Source organism: Suricata suricatta, chromosome 10 (genome assembly GCF_006229205.1).
Source record: "Suricata suricatta isolate VVHF042 chromosome 10, meerkat_22Aug2017_6uvM2_HiC, whole genome shotgun sequence".
Classification (NCBI taxonomy): Eukaryota; Metazoa; Chordata; class Mammalia; order Carnivora; family Herpestidae; genus Suricata; species Suricata suricatta.
In genome coordinates this window covers 10,293,242-10,317,033 of record NC_043709.1, presented here as the reverse complement: position 1 = coordinate 10,317,033, position 23,792 = coordinate 10,293,242, and the positions used below count along the sequence as shown (strand labels likewise).

General features: G+C 57.8%; 1 protein-coding gene across 2 annotated transcripts in view; it reads right to left on the bottom strand.

Moving 5' to 3' along the window:
- TMPRSS6 (transmembrane serine protease 6) overlaps positions 1-22,852 on the bottom strand; it is a 35,842-nt gene extending 12,990 nt beyond the window's left edge. Inside the window, exons 1-10 of one of the 2 annotated variants that reach the window (XM_029955789.1) lie at positions 22,679-22,852; positions 17,210-17,409; positions 13,219-13,352; positions 11,968-12,035; positions 11,265-11,449; positions 10,943-10,984; positions 6,587-6,791; positions 4,063-4,199; positions 3,404-3,516; positions 3,028-3,137 (exon numbers count right to left, since the gene is read on the bottom strand). In XM_029955789.1, the coding sequence (XP_029811649.1) occupies positions 3,028-3,137; positions 3,404-3,516; positions 4,063-4,199; positions 6,587-6,791; positions 10,943-10,984; positions 11,265-11,449; positions 11,968-12,035; positions 13,219-13,352; positions 17,210-17,405 (1,190 nt within the window). In that variant the 5' untranslated portion in view covers positions 17,406-17,409; positions 22,679-22,852. Of the gene's footprint in view, positions 1-3,027; positions 3,138-3,403; positions 3,517-4,062; positions 4,200-6,586; positions 6,792-10,942; positions 10,985-11,264; positions 11,450-11,967; positions 12,036-13,218; positions 13,353-17,209; positions 17,410-22,521; positions 22,528-22,678 lie in introns of those variants that run through there. The other variant, XM_029955790.1, reaches the window with a different exon arrangement.
- Between the last annotated feature and the right edge of the window lie 940 nt (positions 22,853-23,792).

The following is a 23,792-nucleotide window of genomic DNA, read 5'->3' as shown; positions in this document are numbered from 1 at the left end:
GGGTGAAGGAAATGGCACATTCAACCCCTCAGCTCGGTGACGGCTCCGTGCCTGCTGTCAATTCATGGTTGGTACCTTCTGGAGCTGGGCTTTGTCCGGGCGTTACAGGAGCCAGGGTCCACCTCCCATGATCTCACTGGGGGTCTGTTTCGTGGCCATTTTTCCTATGAGTTGCCTGAGGCAGGGCTAGCTAAGCGGGGGAACCAAGATCGGAACCCTGGTCTCCTCGGCTTTGGCTCTAGGGACCTCACCAGCCCAATGTGGAATGACGTTTCACTCGGAGCAAATAAACTCAACGTATATGGGAGACAGCTTTCTGGTGTGATAACGATAAAAGGTTGGGGGGTGGGGCTGGCGGAGGAAGGCGGTGTACCCAGGTACATGGACAAACCGGTGGCTAGACTCCCCTGAACACGTCTCCAACTTGCTGTGAAGCACAGGGCAGCTTGGGAGGAGAGAGGGGAGGAATGGGGAGCCACACCCGGTCAGCGCCCCTCCCCCCCACCCTCCCCTCACCTGACTGTGCCCTCAAATCCCTCCACCATGGAAAGCCAAAAGACCAAGAAAAGGCGCCAAGTCCTTAGCCATCTCTAGGCCTTAGTGTCCCCATCTGTGCAATGGGTGACGATTGAGTTTGATGGCCAGCCCACGCTTTCTATAGCCCAGTAGTACTTTGAGACGCTGGGGGGGGGGGGGGGGGGAAGCTCCCTACAACCCCGTTAGATCCTGTTGCACCGCCTGAAGTCCCGCCATCACAGCATCAGGCCTGTTAATTAGGACTCTTTCCACACATTTAAGGTTCAAGGGAAGCTAGTGAAGTCCCTAGCATTTCTGTCCCAGGCCTTAGCCCTGCCCCTCCTGGCTGCGCTGTGCAGGGAGAGGGAAGGCCCGTCATGGGGACCGGAGTCCATGCTCCTGGCTACCAGTGGGCGTGGGAGAGGCCCTGCCTCTGGGCCCCCGTGGGCACCCCCTAATCCTGCTGAGCCTCGACTTCCTTTCTGGGAAACGGCATGCTGACATGTTGACGTCACAGGCCGGTGGGCCCGGCTCTGGGCAAATGAAACAGCCATGCAGGTGCAGAGTGAGGGCAGGAGCATCAGACCCAAGGACAAGCCCCCCCCCGCCACGCCCCAAGATACCGAATTCTGCTCTGGGGCTGAGAAGGTGGCTGGAAAACACATCATCATTTGAAGAAGCAAGAAGCAAGGGCCCCTCCTTGGGTCATTCTGTGGGCAACTGATGTTGAGGGGTGAGCCCAGTTGGCCTCAGTCTGGGCAGGCCCCAGGTTGGGGGCAAGGGGGTCCCCAGGGAGCTCCATGAGGAGAAAGGTAGAGGTGCCCAGATGTGACACCCACATGCTGGGACCCATGGGACAAGGTACCTTTGTTTCCCAAACAGCATGGCTTGAAGTCACACCATCTGATGTCACCCCCCCAAGAGCATGGGCCTGAAGTCATACAATCCAATGTCACCCCCTCCACAAACAGCACAGGCCTAAAGTCACACCATCCGATGACACCTCCCCCACAAACAGCACAGGCCTGAAGTCACACTATCCGATGTCACCCCCCGAACAGCATGGCCTGAAGTCACACAATCCAATGTCACCCCCCAAACAGCACAGCCTGAAGTCACACCATAAGCATGTCTTCTTTTTTCTTTTAATCACAGTCCCTGATAAATTGCCAGAAAGTCCTGGAAAGGATGATGGCGAGTCAGTGAGCTTTGTCAACCCTGTCACCTTTTGTCTGAACAGGATCAGCCAGCAAAGTGCACATTGCTGAATGTGGACCCCAGGCCAGAACTCAAGAATCCCAGAGTCCTGGAGCCTTTCAATTTTATGTATTGGAATCTTGGACACTCAAAGTCTGTGAAGCCAAGACATCTAGAACTTTGCACCGTAGCATCCTAGCCCCTTAGACCAGAATCCTGGATCAGAAGGGAGGCCAGAGGCCCAATCAGCTCTTAGACGCAAACGCTTCTCTCCAATGTCCTTGAACCCCACCCTGGGCTCTGCAAGGCTCTTCAAGATCCCTCCCTCCTCCCCAAACCTCTGCTGCCCAACAGCAGTGGGGGGGGGGGCGTGGGAGGGCCTCCTTCTGCCACCCCTGCATGCCTCCTACCCCCCACCCCCACCCTGCCTGTAACTTACCCCATCATCTCACTACCACTCATGCCTGAACCTTCCCCTCTCCCTCCGGGGGCCGCTCCCACCCAGTGCTGAGACATGGAGCCGCTCCCATCATAAGTGTCCTCTCCCCCAAAGGCCCCTGGTCACCCACCTCTTCCCAGACTGGGGAGAGCATGTCTGTGCCACCTCCATTTCCCACCGCCCTCCTACCCCACTGCTTGCAGCTGTCAGCGCCGCCAGGGACCCCAGGTTGCCTGCCCAGTGGGCATCTACCAATCCTCCTACTGATCCAACGGCAACCCCTGATGCCCCTCGGGCGGCCCCACTGTGTCCTGTGCCACCTCTCTAGGGACTCACTTCTTCCTCAGGAACCTTGTCATCAGGGGGCCAAAGTCAGGACACCCAGCAGGGCAAGTGTCCAGGGGCGATCAGAGCAACCTGGCTGTCGCCCACCCTTGTGGACATGGTCATATTCACAATAAACGGGCTTGGCCCTGGCTCGACAGCTTTCCAGCCCGGAAGCCTCTTGACTTTGGCCAACAGCAGGGATGGGGTAAGGGAAGAGGGGCCGCTGGTTGCATGTGGAGTCCCGTGGCTCTTGCATCATCTCATTTAAGAATTCAGGGTCCCAGACAGTGGGGTGACACCACCTAAGGAAGTGAAGCCATTCTACGCTAACTAGCGCAGGTGTCTGAGACCTTTGGGTGGCAGGACAGGAGGCTGGGGCTGGGGCTGGGGGTGCTGGGACGGGGAAGGAGTCCCTGGCTGGGGAAGGGGGCCTGACAGCCTCACCTGCGCCCTGTTCCCTCTTCCTGCGCTGCCCCTCCAAGGTCTGGGACTTGAGGTCCCAAGGTGGGTAACTGTGGGGAGAGGAAGGGGCTCTGGAGGGTGGATACCTCCGGTTCTGGATGGTCCACTGCCCCTGGGTGCATGGCAGGTCGTACTTCTGCCTCCGCAGAGCATAGGCATCAAACCAGAGGGCCAAGCCGTAGTCCAGGGAGGGCACCTGCAGCAGAGGAGTGGTCACCAAGTGGCTGTGGCTGGGCTGGTGGCCCCACTACCCAGGACAACAAAGGGAGGAGGCCTGTCACTCAACAAACAGGCATCACTGTGGCCCCCGGACCTTGGCCATGCTTGTCCTCCCCCTCCCGGAGACATCTGCACCCAGAGCTTAGCCTTTGGGTGTGCCAGCCTAGGCAGGACAGTGGTCCCCTCCCAGTGGTGGCTTCCCGGGGTCCACAGGGTGCTCTGGGCACAGGGTGCAGGGCTCACCGTGAGGTGCCAGGAGCAGTGGGTGCTGGGCGCGTAGTAGCTGGGGAAGTAAGGCGTGCTGAGGACTCCCTGCGGCTCCAGGCGGCCCTCCAGGGTCAGGTTCACCTCGCAAGCTGGGCCCCGAGAACAGCTGTTACACAGGGTCCCGTGGCCCCAGCTCACTGCACTTCCTAGCAGGTGAGGGGCAGGTTCAAGCCCACCCCCATCCCTCCCTTAAACAGCAGAGCTTAGTGGTCCAGTGTGACTGTGTGGCTTTGGGCCACAGTCCCCATCTGTAACCTGTGGACAAGATTAGCACCTACCTCACAGGGCAATTAAGCAGATTAAATAGACACAAACTCCCCCAATGGCCTGCTTGGCAGGAAGTGCTCAAGTGCATGTTAGCTATTGACCTTGATTGCGTTGCACTTGAACCTGTTCACAAGTGTGCCAGCCTCACGGTTATGGGGATCGGGGGAGGGTCAGAGTGAGGTGAAAGGTAGGAAACGGAGTGAGAACAGAGGACAGAAGAGAGGGGCCCAGGGCATGGGAGGGTGGAGAGCAGAGGAGCTTCCAGAACCTTCCCTCTGCCCCATCCCACTCTCAACTACAACAGGGGCATGCTGGCCTGTGCCCAGGGTCTCTCACAGCACCCCTCCCCCCGGGGACCGGCCCCTTACCCTGGAAGGCCACAGGCTGCACGGACAGCACAAAGGGGTCATAGTAGCTATGCAGGCCCTTCTTCCAGACCACCGCCATGACGGCGCCGGACGCCAGGACCTCCACCACGGGCTCCTGGCGACTGCAGCCATAGACCCTGCAAGGACAGAGAAAGGTGGCCAGGGCGGGAGGGGCCCGGGGAAGGTGGTCTGCGGCCAGCCTGCTGTGTGTCCACGGGCAGGCTTCCCACCCTCTCTGGCCCCAGAGGCTGACTGGAGGCCCTGTGAGCGTCAGGCCAGCTCATGTCAGCTGAGAGAGGCCAGGAGGTTGCTCAGACTATGTGGGCTCCCTCCCGCCCTCAGCCCCCGCCCTCAGAACCCCTGTGACCCCTGAGTGCCTGGCCAGCACCCTGCAGGGAGCTGAGGTTTCAAGATTGAGGGATCTGTCCTTCTCTTTGTGACCCTCCCCTGCTCACACTGTCTCTCTCTTTCTCTCTCTCAAAAATAAATAAATAAATAAATAAATAAATAAATAAATAAATAAAAACATTAAAAAAAAAGGGGGGGCACATGGGTGGCTCAGTCAGTTCAGCATCCGGCTTCGGCTCAGGTCATGATCTCATAGTTCGTGGGTTTGAGCCCCACGTCAGGCCCTGTGCGGACAGCTAGCTCAGAGCCTGGAGCCTGTCTTCAGATCTGTGTCTCCCTCTCTCTCTGACCCTCCCCTGCTCATGTTGTCTCTCTCTCTCAAAAAAAAAAAATAAAATAAAATAAAAACATTTTAAAAAATCAAGGTTGAGGGACCTGAAGCCACCTGCACTGGGTGCCTCAGCCTTTAATATTGGGGTTTCTTTTTCTTTTATTTATTTAGCAGCAGAGACTAAAATGTCTCCCCGTCTCCCAGGGTGGAAAGCCCATACAAGAAACCACGGGGGTAAAGTTGGTCGAGGACGCTTCTGCTCTGAATCCTTATCACCACTGAAGGCCCTCTCACGGCTCTGGGATGCAAGTTTGAGGACCCTCCCCCCGACCACACTTTCTTTTTAAAAATTTTTAAATATTTATTTATTTTAGAGAGACAGAGTGTGAGCAGGGGAGGGGCAGAGAGAGAGGGAGATACAGAATCCGAAGCAGGCTCCAGGCTCTGAGCTGTCAGCACAGAGCCCAACGCGGGACTCAAACCCACAAACTTCGAGATCATGACCTGAGCCAAAGTCAGCTGCTTAACCGACTGGTCCATCCAGGTGCCCCTGCTCCCGATCATATCTGCCCCAGCATTTTAGCCCTGCCGGGTCTGAGATGGTATGCATGTGCTGCCTGGGTACCACAGAGAGTAGGGAGGAGGCTGAGCGGTCCCCGCCCTCACGGCAGGCTGTGCAGTGGGTGGGGCTTGAAGAAGCCCCAGGGGAAGCCCATAAGTGTCCCCACCCTCATCGGGGCTGGAAATCAGATGGTGTCTGTCTTCTCTGCCTTCCCAGAGCCCTCCAGGAACCCAGCCCACCCACGCCCCAAATTGAGGTCACCGAGTCTGGGGAGGTGCAATGTGTGTGCTGTCTCTGAGCCAGGATATTGAGAGAGGCCCCAGGGCGGGGTGGGGAGAACCTTGTCCCTGCCCAACCTCAAGGACTGCCCTTGATCTGAACAGGTCCTACCCCCTGCCTGGAAAATCAAGAAGGCATGGGCAGGTGCACCTCCCTCCGCCCCCCCACCCCCCACAGCCTCTCCCCATACCTCTCACAGAGCCATGTGGGCCCAACACCCCTCCCCGACCCTGCAGAGGTGGCCAGTTCTCCTGGAGGCCAAGGCCATTTCCAGTCCCCTCGTGGTCTCCTCTCACCACCACTTCTCTGCTCTCTGCCCGTGGTATCATAACCCACATCCTAAAGCCCTGCTCTACACAAGAACTTTCAGTTCAGTCCCCACTTACCAAGTATTACAGCTCACACTGCTCCTGGCATTCAATGCCCTCCATGACCCCACCCCAGTTAGATGATATATGACGAGAGTAATAATGGACAGCAGCTACTGGATAGTTAATGGGTACATTTAACACAGCGTAATAAAGGACAGCATTACCATGTGTACTATGGCACTGATGGTTGGATTTAAATCCTTACAATAACCTGCAAGGTGGGCGTGATTCTGCACCCATTTTACCAGTGAGGAAACTGAGGCTCAGAGAGGCAAAGTGACCTGCCTTAGGACGCGCCACTGAGAAGCAACAGAGCAGGGGGTTGGAGGTCTGGGACTGCCAGACTCCAAAGGGTCCTGAGAAGCCACGTCACCCCTCAGCGCTGACGTTCGGGGTCACCTCGTACAGCTGCTTTGTTACAGATGGGGACATTGAGGCTCAGGGAGGGAAAGGGGACTGCCCACAATACACAGCCACTTCCAGCCTCCTTTCCCTTTCTCTGTGGGCGAGGCTTCCTGACTCTCAGATACCAGATACCGGAGGAGTGGGGTCACACAGCCCCTCCTCTCAGAGTGGGGCGTGATTTTGTCCCCACGTCACCATGCCCTTCCCACCCGCCTTCCCCGGACTCACGAGGTGATGAGCCGCCTCTCCAGGGGCCCGGCCACGTCGTACATGGCCAGCCGGTCCCGGCACTCGGCCAGCGTCCACTCGAGCCGGAGTTTGAGCATGAGATCCTTGGGGCCCTGTAGGTGCCACAGGCAGCTGGAGACCAGGTGGTCGGGTCCCTTCAGCCGGAGGACCTGGCCCTGGCCCACGTAGCTGTAACGGTAGCAGCCTGGAGGAGCGAGAGGGACAGGCCCCCTGACCCCCGTTAGCCGGGAGAAGAGACCCGGGGTGCCAGCTGGTCCTCACGGGGGGCGGGGTGGCATGGGGAATCACGCCCCATGGTTGGGGATCAGCCCAGATGTGCTGTGTCGCATCTCCCTGCGTCCCCACTGGTTTTCATCTCTGCCCAGCCGCGCACTCACTCACTGGCCCATTCATGCACTCACATAGCACTCGCTGACTTCTCCATGCCAGGCGAGTGCCAGGGAAAGGGCCAGTCACTGCCTGGGGCCAAGAACACCAAGGACAGATACAGAGTCCAGCGGTAATAGCTCAGGAGGTGACGATCTAAGGTTGGGAAGACCTGCGGGGGGGGGCTGGTGGGGGCAGGGTCACAGGTGTGAACAAAGGGCCAGGGGTCAGGGGGCCAGGGGACTTGGAGGCAAGAGAGCAAGCTGGAGATGGGAGGTGGGGCACAGATCATCCCCCGGGAGAGGAGGTGCTTTCTCCTGTGGCCATGGGGAGCCACTGAAGGTTAGGCAGGGCTGGGCGGTGGCCGGGCTTGGATCGCAGACTCCTCTGACTGCTGGGAGCAACTTTGAGGAGGCTGAGTGGCCAGCAAGTTGGCCAGTGCCATAAAGGGAGAAGGGTGAAGGTTTCTTTTCAGGTGGAGGGAAGGGGGCGTGTTCCCATGGGGCAGTGAGGCAGCCCTGCGTAGACACAGTGAGCTCGAGCTGATGACAAGGCATCAACAGCAATGAGACAAATTCCACTCACTAAACATCGGCTGGATGCCTGGGGGGAGGGCAGCTAAGTGCCGTGCACTCACACCGCATTAAAAAAAAATTTTTTTTAATGTTTATTTATTTTTGAGAGAGAGAGAGAGAGAGAGAGAGCATGAGCAGGGGAGAGGCAGAGAGAGAGGGAGACACAGAATCCGAAGCAGGCTCCACGCTCCGAGCTGTCAGCACAGAGCCCAACACGAGGCTCGAACCCACAGACTGCGGACTGTGAGGTCATGCCCTGAGCCGAAGTCGGACGCTTAACTGATGAGCCACCCGGGCGCCCCACTCACCACCTCATTTAATAGCCCCATGAAGTAGGTGCCGTTATTGTACCCCATGGCAGACCTGGGCCGGACAGATCTCGGTTCACCGAATCCTCCCCGGGGGCCTTGCTTTTCTCCCCTGTAGAATGGGGGCCATGACATCACCCTGCAGGCTTGTCACATGCTTCGGGATGACCCACGTTTGCATACCCAGTATGGTGCCTCACACAGAGCGGGTGCTCGTTATGTGTAGTAGTGACTGTTCTCTAGGTGGGTGTGGGCAGAGCAAGAAGGGGAAGCTGGGGAGAAAGCCCTGTGACTTGTCACCCTTCAGCCGGCCCCACTTGAGGCTCAGACACAGCCCGCCTTGTTGGCTGCCCTCACCCTGCACCTCCTTCTCCATCACAGGCTCCCTGCTGGCATCTGCACCCTGCTGCGCCTCCTGTCTTACACTGAATCCATGAGGGCGGTGCCAGGGACGGGAGCAGCAGGACCCCCTCCACTGTCCTAGCATCTCTACGCTCGCTCCACCCGGTCGGTGGGGCCCCAACTCTGTGTTTGATTCAGGCTCCAGGGAGCAGCAGCAAACACTTTCTTCCCCGGAGCATGAGTCCCTCATCGAAACCTCTCCGAAGCCCAGGCAGCCGTGGGGACGTGGGATGCGCCCGGAGGTGGGAAGCAGCCTGGTGCGCGAGGGGCTCACCCCCTTCCCTCAAATCCCAGCAGCACCTTCTCATCAGCCGCGTGACTCAGATGCTTCTCCACTCTGTTTTGGCAAACGAACACTGTGAAAGTCCTATCCCCACCTCCTTCTCTGGGTGCTTCCGAGCACCAATAAGGGAACATGCTTTGCTTAGATACTGCTGCCCCCACGCCCCCTCGTCCTGAGCCCATCCTGCCTCCAGCGGGGGGACACCAGGGACAGGAGGGAAGAGACAGGGCCTCTGATCTGCTTGAGCCAGCACTTGGGTGAAGCTGCCTGGCTCTTCCTGGTCGTTTTTCTTTAAATCTTGCTCCAAGTTGAAGTTTTGCTTTTGCCATTTTAATAATTATCTTTTTTTTTTTTTTTGAGGCTAATTAAGTAGAGAGATAAGGCTGGTCTCTGTTGGTCATCAGAAGGAGGTTTGGGAACTCTGTCACCTCTGGACATTGGGAGAAAGTAAACAAACATGCCTGGTGCATTCTCCTCGCCTGGCCTTTGCTCACACTGTTCTCTCTGCCCAGACAGTCCCTTCCTCTTTGCGACCTGATGGAGTCCTGCCCATCTCCCATGCTTGAGTCTGCTGCCGGAGCCCCATGAAGGCATCCAGGACCCCGTGCCTCCTCAGGCAGGCACAACCCTTCCCTCCCTCTAGAATAGGGGCCCTTCTGCTTTGGATTGTGGCCCCTGGTGTCCATCTCCCCCTCTGTGCTGCCTCTGGACCTCTACTCTAGCACCCACACTTAGTGTTGGGAGATTCTGTTTATTTGTCTGTCTCTCTCACGGGCTCAGAGCTCCTCTGAGAGCAGAGGTGAGGACACGGTCGTCTGGTGTCCCCAGAGCAGGCATGGGGCCTGGCATGGGGGAGATGCTCAAAGAGCCTGTGGGAAGGATTTGAACTGTCATCCACTCCATTGGACACTGTGCTCCCGGGAGCAGGGACTCCAGACATGCACCGAATCAAATAAACATAAATACAAAGCAACCTCCAGAAACCTGAAGACACGTGGACAGCCAGCACAGGCAAGGGCGGCAGAAAGGCCCGTCTAAGACCAAGGATGAGGGCAGAGCAAGTGCCAGCGCAGTGGAAGATAGATGGCTAGGTAGGTAGATTGATCCATCAATCCACTGATCCATTGATACATACATACATAGATTTGTCTCTCCCATTCTCCTTTGAACCAATTTTACCATATTCCTCTGCTCCCCTCATTAATAAGTTAAATAAATCTTTGATGTGTGCTCACTATACTTTTGAGAACCATGATTTTAGCTATTTGAAAATTGTACTTTGACCTCATCACCTCCATCCCCTGAAGAAGTGAGCATTTGACCAGCCAAAAGGTAAGAGAAGGTATGCAGACGATTTAAATTCTGCCTCCCTCACTGAGAGGGGCTTGATGCCCTCAACCTGGCCTTAGCTCTGGGTAGAAACTCAAGATACTATACAGAGAATCTGGGAATTTAGGAGCTTATGCTCAGGACCACAGAGTACAGTAGTATAGGTGGTGCACTGCACAACTGCAGGTGTCTCCAGGCACCCAGATGTCAAGGTGGACAGTGCTCCCTGGCACTGGGCAGCATGGTGGCCCTGCTGGTACTTTGTCTCCAGAGTGCAGGAGGAAGATCATGGAGCCTCTTGGAGAAAAGCAAGGTGACTCTGGCAAGAGGGCATGAGAATAGGGTAGGAAGACAGGGCAGATTAGCCTGGCTATGAAGGGGAAGGAAAATGTGAGGGGAATATCCTTGAATGTGACAGAAATATCTCCAAGAGACCGGGGTTTAAATGCAAAGTGGGGGCGCCTGGGTGGCTCAGTCAGTTAAATGTCCGACTTCGGCGTAGGTCATGATCTTGTGGTCCATGAGTTTGAGCCTTGCTTTGGGCTCCAGAGCCTGGAGCCTGCTTCGGATTCTGTATCTCCCTCTCTCTCTGTCCCTCCCCCACTCATGTTCCATCTCTCTCTGTCTCTCAAAAATAAATAAACATTCAAAAAAAAAGTTAAAATAAATGCAAAGTGACTGATACACTTCAAATCAGCAAGAGTATTTTTTCTACCATTAGTGGAAACAGCAGCTTGTGAGTTCACTGAGTTCGATGATAAAAAACTAAAGCCGTGTTTATGTGCAACTGAACCTGCTCCTCACTCTCACATCCCACACAGGCAACACACACACACACACACACACACACACACACACACACACACACACACACAGGTGCACAATGCCTCCTCTCCCCCGAGGACTCAAGCCTCGCTCAGGGCTCTTCGCCAAGTCCCCCAGGCATCCCCTAGGTCCCTCCAGGCCTCTGCTCCCCACACTCGCTGGAAGCCATGTGGCCCCCTGACCCTTGACCAAGCCAAGCAAAACAGCAACTCAAAGGCAAGTGTGGAGGAAAAACCGAAGCGCGTACCCAGCGTGGAGTTCAGCACAACTATGTCTTTCACGCTGGCTTCTGTTAAAAGGAAATGAACAAACAAATAAACAAAGACCCATGGTAAATAAAGAAAATGAAATGAAAAACACAAATAAAAATAGCAGGGGGCGACCGTCAGAGCCAGCCTGTCTGAGCTTTACCCCCAGTGCCGACCCCCTACCTCCCGCCCAGCAGGGCTCCCAGGGCACCCCGGGTTGCTGGAGGCCCCCCCATCCCCACCCTGAGCGCATCCAGCCCTGGGCAGCAGCACGCAGAGCCCTCCCCGGCCCCACCCTGCATCCCCCTCCCTGGTACTGACCCAGGATCACCAGGCCCTCGGGGTCCACCTCATAGTCGGCCCTGTAGGGGGCGGGGGCCGAGCTGTTGGCCGTGGACAGCAGCTCCTCCACCAACAGTGCCTGCACCACCTCGGGGCTCAGCATCGGCCGGCGGTGCTCGGGGATTTGGAGAATGAACCAGAAGAAGCAGGTGAGGGGGCCCTCCCTAAGGCAGGCAGAAGAAAGAGGGGTGGGAAGTGGCCCAAAATCTGGCTCTGAGCCTAGCTCATGTCCCACTCCCTCCCCCAAGCTTACTACCTCCTGGGCTCAGTTCCCATGGAAACCTCCACCACACCCCTAGCGAGGCGCTCTCTGCCTCCCAGAAGCTCGAGATAGGCATGGGACATAGGACCAGAGCCAGATACGCACGGGACAGCTGGCCACCCCCCACCCTGACTCTTGCTGCAACCATGGCCTCACCTAACACGTGCCAGGCCCTGGAGAAGCATGCCACACGGCCACTGTCTGGAGTGATCCCTACCACGGCATTGTGCCCATTCTACAGATGAGGAAACGGAGCTCTGTGAAGGGAAGTCACACGTGGGCAGCCAAGTTTCCTTTCCATGTCTCAGTGTCCCCATTTTTAAAAGCAAGGGCATTGCATCAGAAGCCTATGGTATCCCCTCCTCTTCTTTGAGTCTAACGTTCTAGTGAGGGCTGCTTGGGGGGCCCAGAGCGACTCACCCAAAGGAATAGACTGAGCTGGAGTTGTAGTAAGGACCCAGGCGGGTGCTGGCAATGAGCTCCTTGAGCTAAAAGGAGAAGAAATGACTGCACCCTCGTGACCCTCTGCAGAAGCCGCCTCCCACCTTAGAGTGCAATTTGCCCCTCTCGGTAGCCCTGCTTGACAAGGACCCAGTGGACAAGTGGCCACGTTGGGGAACACAGACCTCACCCCATTCTTTTCCCCTCCCCCAATACCTAGGCATTGCCCCTCAACATCACCCCCTCTGCCAGCTCTGGCCTCCCCCGGACCACCAGGGGCTCCTGTCCCTCTGGTCAGAAGTCCCCCTCCACGCTGGAAAGCTCCATCTAGTCCCTAAGCCCGCCCCTCACCCCCAGCCACCAGCCATGGGAGCTGAGCTGGTCGGTGGGCACGCGTGTTTGAGTCCAGTGCTGGCGACAGGACATGTGCTTTCAAAGCACTTTCAACGTGTGGAAATAGTGTCCTCACCATCCCACTTCAACCCCACAGCCCCCTGGATAGGCACTGTTATTATCCGCTCTACAGAGGAGGAAAGAGAGCCTTGCGGGGGTCCCCCAGAAGCAAGTCCCGAGCCAAGGGTGTGGGGGGAGCAGCTTCTTTGGGGGTGATTCTGGAGAAGAGCAGTAGGGTGACAGACTAGCAGGGGGGTGGCCAATGTGGCTGTGGAGGGAGACAGGGCTGTGGGCAGCTGATGCACAGCCCAGCATGGAGCCCTGGGAGACGGTGGGGCACCCTCAGGGCTGTCGCCTCCCCAGGGCCAAGGGAGCTGGGGTGTTTTTCCACACGTGCTGTCTCTCACTGCTGAAGCTTGCTCCCAGGAAGAAAATGTCCTCAGCACTTCCGGCCTGCCCTACTGGGCAAGGTGCCACCCCACAGCCGGAGGCTGGAAGGTGTTGGCAGCCTAAGACCACCCCCAGTGCAGGAAACCATCACCCTGGAGGGGGGAGGGGATGTGGGTGTGCCCCGATAGCGCCCTCGCACTGCCCTGACCTCCCCAAGGTACTGCTGCTAGCGAGTGGCACAATCAGGGCTTCATCCAAGTGCATTTGACCCCAGAGTCCCCCAACGTGCCCATCCCCCATCCTACGTCCCCTTCCATCGTGCCCGGGACAGGACTCTGCTCCCAGCGGTGCTCCGAAGCGGCGGCTGACCGGCTGGTGTGGCAGGACCAGGGCCCTTCCCCTTCCCAGCCCCGTCCATTTCCTCCCTTCCCCACAGCCCTTCCCTACCATCTTTTGGGCTTTGGCAGTTTCACTGCGGAAGGCGCTGGACTCCCGGCGGGCAAGGTCCTGCGAGAAGTGGCGATTGAGCACGCGGAGGCTGCCTGAGTACACCTGGCTGACCGTCACCTCTGCCTTGTACCCTGCCCGGAAGACACCAGCAAGGTCAGCCACGGGGAGCCTCCTGTCCCCCCTATACCTTCTCCTGCCACCCAAGCCCTCAGCTCAGGGTCCAGCATCTCAGGTGCCCAAGTCACCTACACCATCATCATCTTTGCCATTGACATCATGTCATCCAGTTTCTTTTGTGACAGGGAGGAAAGAGGCCCATAGATGGATGGTGTCCCAAAAGCTCCCACTCAGAAACTGACACAATAAATAATCAGTCCCGGACATAGATGACACGAAAGCCAAAAAACCCACGTGGCCTAGAAGGTCAAGTTCATGGCTTCGCACCTTTGTGTATCCTTCCCTTTACCAGATTCATAGCCCTGGGTTTATCCCCCTATTCAGTCATGCATTCATTCATTCACTCATTCAACAAATGGTACCTGAGAACCCCATGTTAGTGCTCGGGACTACATCAGTCTAACAGTGACTAAACAATGAAGGAAAATATCCTGGCCTTAAGAGATGGTTGTTTAGCAAGAAAGGCAGACAATTAGCAAGCATAGTGGGCAACAAATCAGAGGGGTAAGCGCTGTGGAAATGAGGGGTGAGGTGGGCTGCGACCTGGTGGCCAGGAAAGAGGGTGGATGTTGACCTACAGAAGAGGCATTCCGGGCAGACGGACCAGCAGGTGCAAAGGCCCAGATGCGGGTCATCTGGTGTATTTGGGAAACACAAAGAGTGAAGGAGGGGAGAGCATGGAGAGATGGGATGGGGGAGGCACGGCCACGCAGGTCCCGGGGGGTGGGGGGGAGGGTGGGGACTTGGGTTTTACCATCAGGTGGGAGCCAGGGGAGGTTTAAGGCGAGAGGTTAGGTGCTTTGATCTGCTTTCTCAACGGATCCCCTTGCTATTGTGTGAACAGGGCTCTAAGGGAGCAAGGGCAGAAGCAGGGATACCCGTGGCTGTTGGGGGAGGGGAGCTCCTCTAGGCATCCAGTGACCGTGGCCAGGGAGGGGTGATGGAGACTGGACCTGGCTGAGTGGTAGAGGTGGTGAGGAGTGACCGACTGGAGGCCGGATAGGCTCCGGAGTTAGAGATGACCAGGTCTGCTGGCTGATTGGGGCTGGGGTGTAAAAGAGGGGAGTGAAGGGGGAGGAGCCGGAAGGTTGGGATGGCCCCTGAGTGGGATGGGTGTGCGGGTCTGGAGGAAAGGAGGGAGGGCTTCGTGCTGCGGTCCAAGATGCCCTAGGACCTCCCAGCGGAGGGCAAGCCCCGGTGACAGAGGGACCCAGGCTGGACGGACAAATTTGGGAGTCACCGGGATAGAAAGGACATTTAAAGCCCGGGCGCCGGATGAGACCCTGAAAGAAGAAGGCCGAGTCAAGGGAAGGGGAGCCCTCGACCAGCAAAGGACACGGAGGAGAAGCAGCAGTCACAAGCTGGGGGGAAAGAATGTGGGGTGCCCTGGAAGTCACATGAGGAGAGGGTTGTTTGGAGGAGGGAGTGAGGGGCCTGGTCAAGTGCTGCTCATGGTTCAGGTGCAATGCGGACAGAGGGCCGACCACTGGATTTAGCAACCTGATGATTGGCAAGTGCTGCATTGGGTGGAGTCGGGGAGCTCGATCGGAGAGGGTACCAGAGAGGCTGGGCGTGCAGAATTAGAGACGGGCAAAGCAAGGCAGAGAAATGGGGGGCACCCGCGGGATGTGGCTCAGGAGCAGTGCGTCTGCCTGTACAGGGATGGGCCGTTCCTGGAGCCCGGCCACCGCCCAGGGCTCCTCTGGAGGGGATGTGGCCAGCATCTAGGGGGTTTCTCTTCCGAGTGGTTCCATTTTTTCCTCCTTGAAGCAGGAGGCAACGTGTGGGGGGGGGGGATGGGGGGGGTTTGGGAAGGAAGCAGGAACGCAGGAGGGGGAGAGCACGAGGAAAATACAGTTGGGCAGTCATAAGGGCTCCCAACACACGTAAAAGGAACCCCAGGACCTACCCACATGGGAGCCCAGCCCCTACCCTACCTATCCTCTGGGCCCCTTTCTAGAGGGCACTTAACCTGTCATTGGCTTCTCACTTTGAGCTCTCCTGCTCCAGTAAAATAACCCCCTGGTTGGTCTCCCCTTCCAGATTCATCTCCTCGCCCAGCGCCCAGGGCACAGCCCAAGACTGGGCAGGAAGAATCCTTCAAATAGCTCCAGAGGTGCCTCCTTTACCCTTCATCCCTTTTGGAGGCTTTGGAGCACTGCCCTCCCCCACCCCCCTCCTCAACCCCAGGGAACACCCCCTCCCTGAGGGGCAATGTATTCTGGAGCAAAATCAGGAGCAATTAGACTCCTCAAAGAAAGACAATTGGCAGTCAGGTGCCTGACCCTCCAGCCTGACACTGTGGTTTGCCCTGAAGACTAATTATCCTGTGCTATTTGGGGTACTGGGTTCCTGCCAGTGGTGAAATGCACACAGCCCCCCCACCCCAACCTTGCTGAGCCTGCCTGCATCACTTGGCTCTGAGCAGATTCACAGCCTGAGTCACAGCCAACAGGTCTGCGCCAGGCCTGGGCTTCCTAACAGCGTGGCCCAGGGGCTGGTTCCAGACACCCCTACCCTGACTCCCTCTGGCAGGGGGCCCAGGCTGATGTCTCTGATGACAGTTCCCGAGGGGGTCCCCATTCCTTTCAAAGGACCTGAAATGCCACCATGAGATTCAGCCAGTAAGAATACTATCTAACTTGCACGGTGTTTACAGGAAGTCTCTGATGGCTCGGGCAAGGTGCATCCTCTCTGCTAGGGTTCTTTGGCCGCTCACCTTCCTCTGTCCTAGCCCTTGCCATGCTTTCTGGTGAGGGCGGGGCCCTATCTTCAGAGCCTGGCACAGAGCCTGGTGCACAGATGGTGAAGATCTGAATAAGTGAATGAATGAATGAATGAATGAGTCTTGCTCAGTGTAGGGGAGTGTTTTCATGGGCACCATCTAATGTGATTTATCCTTTACTTCCCATTGTCAGGAGCTGAAGAAATAAGGCACAGTCTCTGTTGGTTTTAGAGAAAGATCTAGTAGGTTCTCAAAAGGATGAACGAATGAATGAATCCACACATGCATGCATGAATGGATGGAAGGATAGACAAATGGACCCAGAACGTGGGCCAGTTGCTCCTGGGTCTCCAGGGGACTGGCTGAGGGCTGTGATGCCAGAGGAGGAGGCCAAACTTGGGAGCAAGGGAGGGGGCCCTGGACTCTTGCTCTGAGTACTCTAGATCCTCTTTCCCTGTGTGTTGAGCTGCAAGTGTGGCCAAGCTGGGGTACAAAAGCCATCTTTGTGCGAGGACATTGCACTGGGTATCTGAGTCTTGTGTCTCCCTGCGCTCCAGCCCCACTCATACCGGGTCCTGGAGACCCAGAGGTGACAGCGCTGTGGTCCCCACCCTAGATAAGCTCTCAGGTTGGGCTCAAGGAAGCAGAGGGACTAATTGGTGCTGGGCACCACCTGCGCCACTGGGCCTCCTCCTGCAGAGCCAATGGGCTCTGAGCCCAGGGGCAACCCAGGAGGGCTTCAGGCAAGTGGAGGCAATGTTTACACTCTTTCTGCTTGTTGGTTCACAAGAATTGGGTGCTGTGAGAACCCTCCTCCCCTAGCTGGTGGGAGCTGGGGGACACTTGGTTCCATCTAGCACCTTGCACTTGGCCTGAGTCCCAGAACCTAGAACATGGGGGCAGCAGCATCTCACAGGACAGAAGGAAGACTCAGAGAGGAAGCACCTTGGCCAAGTTCACACCGTGAACTCAGCATTTGCTGAGCCTGGACTTCCAGTCTATCCTGGTACGTACCCCCCACTCCAACACCTGACAGTCATTCCAAGTCCTCCCCAGGCACCTCTCCCAGATGGGCCCACAGGTTACCTAGAAAATACCAGAGCAGGATCCCCACGGAAACCAGCGCAACCAGGGCCAGCCACAGGGGCGCCAGGCGGAGGTGGTCCCGGACTTTTCTCTTGGAGTCCTTGGGGGCCTTAAACATCCCCTCCGGCTCTGCCTCCTCACCATCACCTCCATCGCCCTGTCCACCGGCTGCTTGGGGGGCCTCGGCCATGGGCATCCTGCTGCGGAAATAGACCCAGGTTGGAAACGGGCTGGCATTTGCAAGGGAGATTTGCCGAGCACCACCAGCATGGGGGGCAGCAGCCCAGCTTTTGGGTGGGAAGTCCGCAGATCCGCGAAGCAGTGATTGCAGGTGGGGACCCAGCCAGCGCCTTGGTCGCTCTAGAGGGTGAGCAGAGCTGGACTCGGCAGCTCTAGAAACCCACCTTGGCAGCCACACCAGCCTCCCTATGGTCCAAAAACAGATGGAGGCTTTGGTCCCCAAGCCCCGCAACCCCACTCCAAGATTGTACCCACAACTGGAGCACCTGAGGTGCAAATTTCTATAAACCAGCTCCTCGTGCCCTTGGCCTTCCGGTCAGTCAGGTGCTTTTCCTTCCTCTTGGTTCTCCTGAAATGCTGATGCCTTCTAGGCACTTCGACCCTCCCCCGGAAGCCCCTGAGGCAGTATAATGCTGGGCCAGACACCCCCCTTTCCAGGAGTGCTTCCCTCTGGTCTCCCCACCCAGCCGGAAGTGTCCTCAGGCCAGAGGAGGCACAAATGAAAATTCATCGAACATCTATGGAACACGTTTCTTTTAATCTGGTCACCCAGGGACATGGGGATTGTTGTCTCCATGTGACCTTCTTCCTCAGGCCCACTCCGTGTGGACAATTCACACGTCTTGTCCTGCTCAAACCTCAAAACACCATTCAAGCTTCTGTACGCATTGGACAGAGGACAAAACTGACAGCCAGAGTCCGGGATTTTCCTAGGCTCATTTTCCCAATGTGATTTGTATCTCTGTCACTCCCGATCAGCCCTGTTTTGCAGATGAAAAACCTGAATCCATAGAGGCTAAGCCACCGGCCCAGGGTCACACACCAGGAGAGTGGAGATCAAGCCCCGGGGGAGGGGGGTGGTCTGTCTTCCTGCTCCTGCCACGACCTTGGGCTGCTTCCTGTAAATGAGCGATTAATGAACAAATCCTGAACTCCTAACAACCGAATCTCGAATGTTGCCTCTCTCAGTGCCCTGGGTCTGCCGCTGCATCTTCGGAACCCCCCAGGGAAACTTCTGGGTGGTATTTGGCTTCTCAGGCAGGTTTTCCCATGGCATAGAGAAGGCCCTTTAGCCCCCCGCCCACCAGCAGGGCGAGGAGGCCAGACCACTGAGAAGTTTCTTCTTACGACATCCATAAATGCCACTGTGGCTTTAAAATACATCCCCAGATGTGTATGTGGGGCTGAGGGGGTGAGAGGGGTTTCCTTTGGGCTGTGTCTTGGGTTTTCAAACAGTGGGTTTTCTGAAAATGGGGCTTCTCCAGGAAGCTCAAAGCTCTCCCGGCTGGATTCAAGAGGCCCCCTGGCTCTCCTCCCTGTCGCCGCTCTTGGCATTGTTGAGTCTTTGGCCCCAGCCACAGTGACCCTCACAGTGTCCCCACCCAGTGCAAGGGAGGAGGGACTGTTGGCAATTCTCAGCTGGGCTGAGACCCCCCCCAACGGACATCAGTACGCGTAGGGCAAGTTTGCACACGGCCTCAAGGATCATGTGCATCCTGTGAAGATTGGGGCAGTCTTGCCCGCTGCCCTCAGTGCCCCCGGCGTCCCTGGTGAGAAACTAGCTGTCCTGACAGGCTGGCTCAAGGCGAGCCCAGGTGACAGGCTGGCTCCTTGTCCTCTCTCAGCCCAGGTCGGCCCCTTCTGCCAGAGGTGGCCACACCCTTGGTTTACTCCTGAGTCTAGATCACCCAGGAGCTTTTTCCGGATCACTCGCAGAGCCACAGGGACTTGGGGGCACAGAAGTGACAAGAGCGGGCACTTAGTTCAGCTGTTCTGTACCTACTGTCTCATGTAAGCCCACAGAGACCCTGTGGAAGTAGGTTCTCCTATTAACCCCCATTTTACAGATGAGACAGTTGAAGCACCGAGAGGTTGAGCGGCTTGGCCAAGGTCTCACAGCTGGTTAGTGGTGGAGCCAGACTGTAAACCCAAGCAGAGCAATGCCCTGACCCCTATGCTCGGCCACCTCACACATCGTCATGGTGCTGAGGGGGGGAAACGAGACTTAGAGAAGGTCATGCTCTCTTAGGGGAGGTGCCAAGGTGAGCAGTCTGGGATTGGGGTGGGGGGAGTTCAGTAGGCCTCCCCTTCTCTCCACCCCCAAGACCAGACCTTAACTCCATGGATTTCATTTCCTTTGTAAGTGCCCCTCACTCCCAGCTGGGGGAACTGTGAGCATGGCAGAGGAGCCCAGTTTTGGCAAAGCCACTATGGAGAACCCCAAGATTAGATCAGCCCAAGTTGGATCCAGTCCAAGTTGGTGGGGGATGGGGAGGGAGCAATTAACCAGGGCTCCCCATTCCCTCCCACCTGGGCTCCTCTCTGGGCTCCCTGCCTCCCCTCTCCTCTTCCTGCACTGTCACACTGTCACCAGACCGCACTCCCTGCCCGCCTCCCCCCTCCCCTGCTCAGAATCATGGCTAACAGCCACCTCCAAACCTTTTTTGTGGGACCCAAGACCCTCCACGGCCAGGCCGCTGCCTGCCTCGTCCAGTCGCCCTGACTCCCATCTTGCACCTCACCCCACAGGCCCACAAACCACATCTTTGTGCAGCCACCCCCTCCGTCGGAGGACCACAGGGATCCCTAAAGGCCCCATGCAAGGCTACCAGCCTGGCGATGCGTCCCCCAGGCCCTGGGTAGTGAGTGGCCTCCTCTCCGAGGCGGTCGGATCCACAGTATGCCTGGTTCCTGGCTTTGTTTCATCCCCCCCCCCCCACCACAGGAAAGACAGGCCTGTGTCTTACTCACCCCTGCTTCCCCAGAGAACCCACAGGCCCTGCCACATGAATCAGAGAAGGAATGGCGAGGGTCCTCAGGCCTCCAGACTCCTGGTGCAGTGCTCTCTCCCACACCTTGCTGCCTCCCGGAGCAGATCTTGGGAGGCGTGGAGCTGGGGCTTGTGTGCCATGTCCTCCCAACCACTCCATTTTTGTCAGGCGCCTGCTTGGTGCCAGGCTCTGCACTGGGCATGGGGAAGGGGGCACACTGCTGAGTATGCGCCCTCACTCCCGTCCTCCGGGGGCTGATAGCCCAGTAGGAGAGGGACCGTTGTGACAACTGACAGCTGGGAAGATGACCCACCCCTCCCGTCTTTTACTATGGCCAGGGTTCAGACCATCAGAAAGGTCTGTGGCTCTACCTTCCAACTGCTTCCAGAGCCCGACCCCTTCCTGGCACCTCTGTGGCTCCCTCCATCATCCAGGCCACCATCAACTGTCACCTCGACTCCTGAGATAGCCAGCTGTCTGGTCACCCTCCCTAGCGAATTCCCTTACACAACCACCAGAGTGGTCTTTACCCCATGGGCCCTGCTGGGGTGGGGGGCTCACATTGCTCTCATTCACCTTAGAACAGAGCCCAAAGCCCCAGTCACTGCCCACAAGAGCCTGTGAGACCTGGCCCTGGCGTGTCCTTCTGTCCCCTCCCACTGTCTGCTGCAGCCACACCCAGCTCCTCGCCAGACCTTTAACGTAGCAAGTACGTGTCACCTCAGGGCCTTTGCACTTGCTGTTCCCTCTGCCAGGAATGCTTTTCCTTCAGCTTGCCCCGTGGCCTGCTCCTCTCCCTCTTCGAGTCTTTTGCTCGAGTTCCTTCACAGCCCTTGGCGCGACCTAAATTGCACGATATTAAGTGTCCTTTGTCCCGGAAGAGGAACTTATTCCGCTGTATGCCCCGCTCCAAGAGCAGAGCTCGGCCCTCAAGGATTGTTGTCACGCGAGGGAACGCTAGGATCCCAGCTCCTTCCAACAGCTGGTGCACACTGTGGGCACACACGGCCAGGCCGACTTCTCCTGCCTCCTTTCCCTCGGCTCCCTTTTTTCCCTCCTTGGTTCCCAGTGACATTGGACTTCCTGGTGATCGATTCTGACAAGGAAGATGGTAGAAAGGGTATAAGGTCAAGGGCCCTGAGCCTGCGCTGCGTGAAAAGCACCACAGGGATTGTTCTGTGAACCCTGAAAGTTCACCTGGCTTCCCCCCATGCTCTTGCTTCTGCCTGCACTGCCCCCTCTGACCTGGCCAGCTCCCAGCTGACCCTGCGCACCTCCACACACCTCCTCCTGGCAGCTCTCCCAGGCTGCCCCCATTGACACACAGTTCACCTCGGGGCGTTCTCTGTCCCCTGAGGGGGGGGCGCCCTGGAAGGAGGGCGGGGCGTGCCCCAAGTGACAGCGGATCCGAGCCCCTGGCCCCCTCGCCGGCACCCCGTCAAGCTCTGACCCTCAGAGCGTCCTCCGTCTGCCCACCAGGAGTGAGCTCCCTGGGGCAGGGCCGGACCCCGTTGCTCCTGCCAGGCCATTGCTGGGGACTGCTGCGAATCACCTGGTGTTAGAGCGGCCAGCAGCCTGGGATCTTTGCCGTCTCTGTCTCACAGTCGGGGGACGTGAGGTACCGAGGGAGAAAATGACTTGCCCGAGGTCACTCAGCCACGGCAGGGCAGCGAGAACTGACCAGAAGTCTCGTCTAGAGCCACGGGATCACCTTCCAGGGAGGCCACTCGGGCCCAGAGCAGATCCCGGCTCAGAGCTGTGCTGTGTGTGCGCAGGGGCTGGGGGAAGGGGGGAGTGCATGAAAGTCCCTTCCACACACACAAGTACGTTATAAATACTCAAGAAACCCGCACATGGATTACACGGACAGAGACACAAGTCTCTCTGGGACATACAAACTCATGGATGTGTCGCTCACACTTTGCACATGTGTGCCTGTGCACGCTTGCATGCCTGAGCACGTACACACACACACACGCAGAGCAGCTGCATTCACATCCAGGCCTGGGAGCTCAGGGTCCCCTGTGGAGTGCACCGTGGGGCTCTGGGCCCGTCTCCCACCCCAGAGGGCCCAGGTGGGCACGGGGGCATGGACTAGGGTGCCTCCACTAGTGCAGAGTGAGGCGGGGAGCTCAGCCTGGCAAACTGGGCCTCTCCTCCACCCAGTCCCTGCCCGGAGTCCACCACCCGAACCCAGGCCTCCCAGCCTCTGGAACCTGCAGTCTCTCCTCTGTCCCCGTCCTGCCCTTATTCCTGGCCTCACTCCAGCCCAGCTCCGGGGTCCCCGCGCCTCCCGCTTACCCAGTCACTGGCTGGCCGGGGAGGCCCTGCAGACCTGTTCTCAGTGCAGGGCAGGGGGCTCAAGCCCCAGGGAGCCAGGCCTGGCTCTCAGAAGGGACAGTGTCACCGGCCCATTCTTCGATCTCGATCTCCTGTCCTGGAGGCCCCCCTTGCTTACCTCTGGGAGTGGCAGGTGGGTGTCGGGCCCGCACGCAGGCCCCGAGCCTCTGTTTGTCCAGGCCAAGGTCTCCCCACCCCCACCAGCCAGCCTGGGCTGGATCAATGGCCCAGAGCCATGGCCAGGGTTTCTGGCCCTTGTCCCCTGTGGCCTGTGGCCCCAGGCTCCATGGGCCTTCTGCCAGGCTCAGGTCGGCACTGTGACTGAGCCCAGGTAAACAGGCCAGAGGCAGGAGGCAGGCAGGACCCGCCCCGCGGGCACCCCGGAGGCTGGCAGGCAGGTGCAGGAGATCTGAGCTCTCCCCTGAGGCCTGTTGCCTGGTGACGTTGCTGCCTGGTTACAGCCCCTGGTCCCCTAGAGCATGAGGTGGGGGTGGCTGAGGATGGGGGGCTGTGCGGAGGCCCGGGCGGTGGGGCAGGGGCTCAGGTGGGTCTCCTTACCTGGTGACACCAGCGGAGCCGGAGGCCTGAGAGAGAATCGGAGGCTGGGTCCATGTGGTCAGGGGACAGAAAAGGAGAAAGTGGGGTGGGGTGGGGTCTGGTGCCATTGTCTGTTCAGCTGGAAATTATTTCAGGTGCTCCCTGCTTCCATAGAGCTGTGCTCTCCGTTTAGGCGGCCACCGGCCACAGGTGCCCTGTGAGCACGTGGGACGCAGCCAGTGTGACCCGAGATGGGCGTCGTGGTAAGACACACACAGGTTTCAAAGACTTAGTGCGACCGAAGAATGTGAAATACCTCAGTAAGAATGTTTCACACTGATGCACGGGGGCTCTATTGGATTAAATAAAACATTATGCCGATTCATTTCACCTGTTTCCCCCTGTATCGTGTGATGTGGGTGTTAACACGGAAATCACGGCGGCTCCCGTTACCGCGCGGGCGGACAGGGCCGCAGGGGACACGGAGGGGCTGACCCCAGTGTACCCGAGGCCTGTGTGCTACACCAGGGTGTCCTGAATGTGCCCCGTGAGGGGGCTGCCCACTTAACCCTGTATGTGTGACACGCGGGTCCCAGGGTGTGTGTGAACGTCAAGTCGAATGATGAGGGTGTGGAGAGCGTGATGTGTCTGTGTGGACATCAGGTGTGTGTGTGTGTGTGTGTGTGTGTGTGTGT